The 8,557-nt window shown below is 25.8% G+C and overlaps 1 protein-coding gene across 1 annotated transcript; it reads left to right on the top strand.

Moving 5' to 3' along the window:
• Positions 1-3,227: 3,227 nt before the first annotated feature.
• On the top strand, positions 3,228-4,839 carry LOC100779040 (dynein light chain 2, cytoplasmic). The gene is made up of 2 exons (XM_041007706.1): positions 3,228-3,592; positions 4,398-4,839. The coding sequence occupies exons 1-2, from the start codon at positions 3,455-3,457 to the stop codon at positions 4,587-4,589; spliced, it is 330 nt and encodes a 109-aa protein (XP_040863640.1). The 5' UTR covers positions 3,228-3,454; the 3' UTR covers positions 4,590-4,839.
• Positions 4,840-8,557: the final 3,718 nt, after the last annotated feature.

The raw sequence follows: 8,557 nt of genomic DNA, 5'->3' as shown, positions 1-8,557 counted from the left end.
TTTTATGGGTCTCAAGGGTAAATAGTTATTTTTGTTCTTAAATGTATTCAGCGTTAATAAATTCGTTCTCAAAAGATAAAATTTCAAATTTTAGTCCTCAAAATTAAAAAAAAAAATGCAACAAATTTATCTATTCGTTAACTTCTGTCCATTACTATTAATGAAAGAATCTATATAGCACATTCAGGGATAAATTTGTTAGTGTTTTACACATTTAGGAACGAAAATGACTATTTACCTAAAATATAATTTGATCTTCATCTTTTCCCCTTTTTAATCATTACAAGTATAACATTACAATAAAGCACTTAAGAAATAAGAAAGCAAACATAAGTTAAAATAAACATAATAATAAGCATAATATTGATTAATAAGTATAATATATCTATTGGTTTGAAATTTCTAATGTGACAATATCTTACCTAAAATATGAGACTCAGACAAAAATACATAATCATTAAGTTAATTCTTACAAAAAAAATGAGACTCGACTTTATTTTGTTACTACCTAATGTTGTCACAATGGAAATTTAGAGTAATAGTTAGATTATGCTTATTAATCAGTATTATGTTTATTATTATTTTTGTTCTAACTTATGTTTACTTTCTTACTTTTTTAAGTGTTTATTGTAATATTATGCTTGTAATGATTAAAAAAGGAGAAAGATGAAGATTATATTATATTTTGGATAAATGGTTATTTTTCTCCCTGAATGTGTACACCGTTAACAATTTTGTCTCTGAATGTGTCATATAGGCTCTTTCATTAATGATAATAGATGAAAGTTAATGAGTGGATAGATTTATCGCACTTTTTCACTTTCGGGACTAAAATTTGAATTTTCATCTTTCGAGGATGAATTTGTCCGTGTTCTATATATTTAGGGATGAAAATAACTATTTATCCTATATTTAATTATTCTTACTTTTGATTTTATAATTTTCAATAAATATTGACCAATTAGAGATGATGTGTTGAAGATGTGTGTTAGAAAACGTGATCCTATGATCATACATGTGCCAAGTGTGTGTTTGATTTTCTGTTACTAGATTAATCTTGAGCATACCTTTTTATTAACATTTTGTTTTGATAATTATAAAATTAAGTTATTATCTTCTTTTTAAGAAATGAAATATGGAGAATGCATATATTTCAGAAAAAGGGTAATTTGATCTTATATTTTTTTCCCAAGTTTTAAGCGAAGAATAACTTCTTCTATTTCTTATACAATAGTACAATACTCAAACGATAATTATTTTAAAATAGAGAAAGTATATATATATATATAAAGGCATAAAAACGCACAACCAAGAATGAATATTCGTGACCTGGTCCAGTTGGAGATGAATATGCCGACTTGGCTGTGGCTCACACTAGCATTATTCATCAGACTACCGCTTGCCATTAACTATTTTGTGGTGATTGTTAGCTGAGGCTTCTCACTTAATTTGTTTGTTTCTGTTTACCTAGTAAGAACCTTAACTAAACTCCAGCCAAGTTTCTTTGGTAAACAAGTGACCCAAATTTCCATCATTCTATGAATAATCTAGGCACGGAATCTTATGTGTGGTCCTAAGTGTTACAAATGTACATTGTTTTCAAAATATACAATTGGAACAAATTGCTAGGCTGGCTCTAACTGTTAAGCTTACCTTTAATTGTTCCATTGTTTCACTTAACAATTTTCTATCAAATAGACCTGAAAAAAAAAAACCCACTAACAAGTTCATTAAGATTTCACTCATCACTCAATAAGCATGCGATTAATAACATATTAAGCTTATGAGAAAGTCATGAATTCAATTTTTACTAACATATTCATTGACAGAAATAATAAATAATAATTTTTAAGTATAATTAAGATTTTTAAAGATTAATTCCTTAAACAATTCAAATGACCAAACTTTATAAAGATACTTTAAAATTTTATTAGAGAGCTAAATCTATCTTAACTATGATAGTAATAATAAAAAATACTATAAATATAATGTTGGTTGAGTGATTAAGAAAAAAAAGAAGAAAAATATTAAGTGTTTGATTTTCTTACTAATAAAAATTAACAAATTAACATTTGTCATAAAAAAATAATAAAAAACACTAACCAAAAAATAAAAGTGCCCATGCACACATTGTATTTTTTTTTTTTCGGCAAACACACATTGTGTATATCTACGTATAAAAAGTTATATTCATTGCTATCACTAATTGACATCTTATATTAAAAGAAATTTTAAAAAAATGAAAAGCTTCAAACCCAAATTGAACTTGGATAACTATAGCCATCCTTAACTTTTTTGTAACAGTCAAAATGCAATATCTTCTCTTAAAAATGAACTAAGATTGTGTGATTCTGATTCATTTTTTTAAAAAAAAAAAAATGAAAAGCTTCACACCCAAATTGAACTTGGATAACTATAGCCATCCTTAACTTTTTTGTAACAGTCAAAATGCAATATCTTCTCTTAAAAATGAACTAAGATTGTGTGACTCTGATTCGACTTTTTTTTAAAAAAAACAATGAAAAGCTTCACACCCAAATTGAACTTGGATAACAATAGCCATCCTAGCTTAACTTTTTTGTAACAGTCAAAATGCAATATCTTCTCTGAAAACTGAACAGAGATTGTGTGATTCTGATTCTGAAAAATTGACTTCTCCAAAGTCTTTGCAATGGAGTGGATTTTCTGCCATATACATAGGCCAAAATGTTTAAAATCAAACTAACCATAATTAGAACTTGACAATTACAACACCATCGACTCCACCTTGATAATCACACGTGGCGAATCAACTGTCAAGGCCACAAAGTACTCAACACGTGTCCATCATTATCTAGGCTCATCAACAATAGATAATAACTTGGACAAATTTCAAAGATAAATTTTTAAATATTTTCCAATTAAATTCACTTTAATAATCAATTTAATTTTTTTAAAAAATTATTATGAATATTAGTAAGATAAAATTCTAATTCTGATTAAAAAATAGCACAAAAAAAACTTATGGAATTGTATCTATCATGATTTAAATACTTATGAAAATTTATCTATCGTGATTTACATTTGGGCTAACAAATGTTGTTTATTTCACAGTAGTGATCCATGGTGTGCCATGGATAGTAGAGACAAACTCGATCCATATGCACATGTAGTTAAAATACGATGCAAAACTGGGCCCATGCTTATCATATAGTGAAATGGGCTAAATGCATAGCTTTTCTAGTAGCCACAAAGGCAATCCATACGTGGCTGACCAACTAACACTACACCTTTTCATCTGACTCTATATTATGCCTCCTTCCATTACCCTTTAATCTGCACTTTACAACCTTTTAAGCAACCCCTTTTGCTTTATATTGACGTGTGCTTGATTTTAAGCACCATTGTCTTCCTACTTATTTTGTTTTCCAATTTTGTTGTTTGTTGTGGTAATTTTTTTTTAAAGTTCATCATCATGCTAGAAGGCAAGGCTGTGATTGGTGAGACTGACATGCTTCAGACCATGCAGCAGGATGCTACAGATTTAGCATCCAAAGCACTCGATTTCTTTGATGTCACTGAAGCCATTGAGATTGCCCGATTTATAAAGAAGGTAAATTTTAAAAAAATCTTGCTAACAAATACTATACTATTTTTTTTTTTTTTGTGTGTACATCCCGGGATAACAAAATTTGTAGTTGTGCAAACTAACTAAATTTTCTCACAGTTAAGCCGGCCCTAATAAATTTTATCGACTAATACTATTATTTAGGAAGCTTAAATATGTTTTTATTTTAAATAAATACTTAATTTTTATATTTTTTCTAATTATTTTTTATTTTGTGTTGAGTCTCTAATAAAAAAATAATTTTATTTTTTATTTTTAATATTTTATTTTAATTTCTGATAAATTAGAAAATTTTGTATTTATTCCCTCATAAATTAACAAATTTTGTTTTAGTCCCAACTAATTATAAATAAAATTTTCTAATTTATTAAGAACTTAAAAAAATGTCAAAGATAAAAAAAATATTTTTTATTAGAAATCCAATACAAAACAAAAATTTATTAGAAATAAACATGAAAATTTATTATGATTTTGATTTTTGATATGATAATTTTTGTTATTATTATACACTTCTTATTTATGTTTGAGTTTAATTTTGATACATTACCAATTTACCATCTGAAACTTTTTACATCGTTAATTAACTAGAAATCATACTAAATCTGACTCTTTTTTTTTATAGAAAAATCAACAATTTTATCATGACGATTACACGATTAGATAACAATATGAATAAGAGTATTCTAACTAATTAAATTCTTTTTGTTTCCTTGGCTGACACTAGTCACAAAAATAGGTTTCTTAATTAATTTAATCAACTATGGTAATTTTCTGTGTATTGTTACTTCAGGAATTTGATAGGATGCATGGACCTGGTTGGCAGTGCATTGTAGGCACGGATTTTGGTTCGTTTGTGACTCACTGTTGTGGCTGTTTCATCTATTTCTGCTTAGGCAACTTGGCCATTTTGCTGTTCAGGGGCTCAGCTGCTCCAGAGGCACATGAAAATCGGTTCTCAACACTAGAGGCAGCCAAAGCATAAATTCATTGCCTAATTTTCCCTCTCTTTAGACTCTTCTATATATATTTTTGTTCATTCCATGTAATATTGATAATGTAGAAAGAAATGAAAGGTTTGAGAGAAAAGCAAAATTGACAGAGGTCTACAAATCATCCATATATATATCAGCTTGCTCTTGGGGATTATTATATGTATATATAGTAACCCGGACTATAATTAAAACTTACCCTAATTTTTTATTAGACAAATATATTGTTATTTTATATCTCTATCGATTTGTCTACTGCCTGAATTTTAAAGATTAAATCATTTGTCTAATTTATCTTTAACAAAATATTTAATATAATTAGGTAATTCATCTTATTTGTCAAAACTATTTTCATTTGTCCTCATAGAAGTTCAAAATCCAAATACAACAATAATAATCTTGTTCCACAGATAAAGTCGATCGGCTAAGTACGGACTCAGGAAAAAAAAATCAAATTTTCAATAATATTAATAATAATAACCCCTTTTAATAATTTCCTCAGAAATCCTTCACTGATTTGGCATAATCTTCGTTTCATTTATTATTGGGATGTTCCTCTAAAGTTTGGGAAGTAGAGATGTAATAATCACAAGTGATATGAGGAAAATAATATATATGGATAATTTTTATTTCATAAGTTGACTTTTAATATTGATGAGCTCAGTCCAAATTATAGGCGGGAATAGGATAAGCTTCTTGGTTAAAAATAGATAGCGTTTTTTTCAAAGGCTTAGTTGGCCTGCATAAAAGTTTGACACTTAGAAATTTATTTAAGAATCTATTTGTAATAATTTAATATCAAGATAGAGGTGATAATATGTATATTAGGTTTTATAAGAATTTGAATCTAACTTGGTTTATATGATAAAATGCACATATTGAGTTGGATGTGATTTTAACTCTAACGACTTGGTTGTGAAATAAAGTGATATCACGATGATATAAATAATTAGCAGAAAACTATTGTTAAATTATGAATGGAACGGAGTATTAAAAAAATTATTAAAAAATGTTAGACAAATTATTTTTGTTGATTTAAATATGGTTCAAATGAAGTTTCCTCCCAAGGCAAAAGAAAGAATAAGGTACTTTCTATAGGGTTGGCTTGAATAATTAGGCTGTCTAAGCTTGTATTTGGATCATAATTGTGAAACCTGATCTGATCATTGATCCAGGCGAAATAGTGAGTTAGAAGATTAATGGTTCAATCAGGGAGTCAATAATTGATTCGGTTTGATCCGATATATATTAAAAAAATAAAATTATATATAAGTATATAATTAGTATTATTTGTGTAAGAGAAATTCTTTCATACACCAAAATCTAAAATAACTATTAATAATAACAAGATATCAAAATGGCGTTGTAGAGATAGTTTTTTTTTAAACCAACCGGGTCGGACTAGTCTAACTGAGATTGGGTGACCTAACCGATCAGGTTTTGTTGGGTCATTCCAAATTAATTGTGTGATTGATCCAATAATGAAACTGACTCAATTAAACCATCAAATCCCACTTGAACCAATTTAATCAGTCAAATTAAATTGAATTTTACAACTATGATTTAGATTATATATAAACTAGTCCATTTTAATTCACTTGAATAGTCACACACAAACACGTTCTAAAAAAGAAAAGATCGAGAATCTTTCACTGCATAAACCATATCAAGTTATCAACAAGGTAAGTGCTCATGCATGTCAATACTCAAAATCATCCATTACTTCTATTCTATTACTATCTATCTATTATTATGTATTAAAAGTTTTACTATATATTAAAATTTTTCCACAGTTACTATTCACACAACACATGTATCACATGATATGATTGAAAAATTTTCCCGCCTTTTTTGTATTCTCTAACTATTAATTTTTCTTTTCAACAATGGATGATATATTTTCGTAGTTTTTTTCTTCAAATAGAGGACTTTATATTTAAATATTGCACACATATATATATACACTTTTTTAAAAGTAACTATTTATTTTGATCAATCATTATTTTACACAAAAATAATTATTTTATTATGGAAATAGGTTAGTAATTAATAATTTTAGACTTAAAGTTTCCTGAATAAAAATTAGGATATAATTATTCATTATCTAATTTAAAAACATCTGCAGTTTTTTTTAAAAAAATTTTCCATTATCTAATAAAAAAGAAAAATCCTTATAGTTAAAACTTTGAAATTCAATTGAATTGTTAAATCTATTATTTACTATCCTTCCGTTCATATGTTGAGGAATAGGAAAACTCAGGAGTTCAATTTTCAGTGGTAGGTGGTAGCCGCACATTGTAATTAAGATTGGTCTCTTACCCAATTGGTTGTTGGAGGATAGGGTGATCTCTAACCCAAGAAAAAAAAACTATTATCTATTATTTTATAAAAATGATTACTTTAATAATTTTAAATTTTTGGTTTGATTATTCATTTGGTCTCTATGTTTCATTATTTGTATCTTTTAGTTTTTATAGTTTTAAAGTGATTTTTTTAGTCCATATAATTTACCTTTTAATTCTCTTTTAGTCTTTTAGTTTGAAAATGATTTTTTTAGTTCTTATATTTTATATTTTAATTTCTTTTTAGTTCCTATATTTTATATTTTAATTCTATTTTTGTCCTTACCATCAAAATATGACAAATATTATCAATTACAATTAACTACTAAAATATTAACAAGTAATTTGTAATTAATTTATCGAAGATAATTTGTAATAAAAAATAGTTGAGAATTTATAACTATTTGTAGTAATTATTTTTATATATTTTTTTAGTAAGGACTAAAAGTAATTAAAATACAAATTATAGGAATAAAAAATCACTTTCAAATTATAAGAACTAAAGGAGAATTAAAATACAAACCATCAGGACTAAAAAGACCATTTTTAAATTATAGAGATTAAAAGAGAATTAAAATGTAAATTATAAGGACTAAAAGGTACGAATCGTGAGTAATTTAACCTAATTTTTTTTATTGATATAATAATTTTGAATTTAAAGTTTACTTAACAAAAAGTCTTAAAAATTGTAATATGGATACGATATTCTTTTTATAAGTATTACGTTATTTTGGCTGTCAATCATTTTAGACAAAAATAATTATTTAATATTATCAATACAATTTTTATTTAAAATATAATTCTATTAAAAATAATTAATTTAGATTTTTTTAATTAAATGAATATTCACTTGTTAACGAGACAAAAACAAGTAGTAAGACATATATCATACTTTAGAATTATTTTTAACTTAAATGGATATCCACTTACTAATGGGACATGGACAAGTTATAAGATAGATGCCATACTTTAGAATTATTTGAATACCTTTAGGTGTGTGTGTGTGAAAATTGCTCTAATTTATTTTTAATACACCTATATAAATACCAATCGATATGGAGGACCGTTGCTCATACTCACCTTGTCATATCCTAACTCATTATCATCTTTATCCAAGTCTGGTAATCCACATGTTTAGTGTCAAAAATTATTTTATTATTCAATTTTATTATAAATCTTTATATTTTTAAATAGAAATTACAATTAAGATACTAATAATTATAGAATAAATAGAAATTATCTGCAAAATATATTATTGGAGAGAGAAAAAAATCTTAATTGTGCTTAAATTTCAAATTAAGGATATATATATATATAATATATATATATATATATATATATATATATATATATATATATATATATATATATATATATATATATATAAAAGATGAGACCAAATTACATCGGTATAACTTTAACAACTATACATCATTTTGTAATTGATATAAAATGTGATTTTATTGGTCCAACTATTGAATTATACCTACATATACTAAGACGTCTGTGTCAAATTTTGTCAAAATTGAACAACAATAAAAGAGTAATTAAATAACCCTATTTAGCATATTTGAAATTTTATATTATGTCGATTTTAATCTACATGAACGAGTTAACAA

This window comes from Glycine max, chromosome 12, assembly GCF_000004515.6.
Source record: "Glycine max cultivar Williams 82 chromosome 12, Glycine_max_v4.0, whole genome shotgun sequence".
Classification (NCBI taxonomy): domain Eukaryota; kingdom Viridiplantae; phylum Streptophyta; class Magnoliopsida; order Fabales; family Fabaceae; genus Glycine; species Glycine max.
The sequence above is the reverse complement of the archived record's forward strand: the minus strand, read 5'-3'. Positions and strand labels throughout refer to the sequence as shown.

What these genes read in the sequence shown, in the direction of transcription:
- LOC100779040 (XM_041007706.1), top strand. Translation starts at nt 3,455, where the DNA reads ATGCTAGAAGGCAAGGCTGTGATTGGTGAGACTGACATGCTTCAGACC. An exon ending in TTGCCCGATTTATAAAGAAG is followed by an intron (nt 3,593 to 4,397) that starts GTAAATTTTAAA and finishes TTGTTACTTCAG; the next exon opens with GAATTTGATAGGATGCATGG.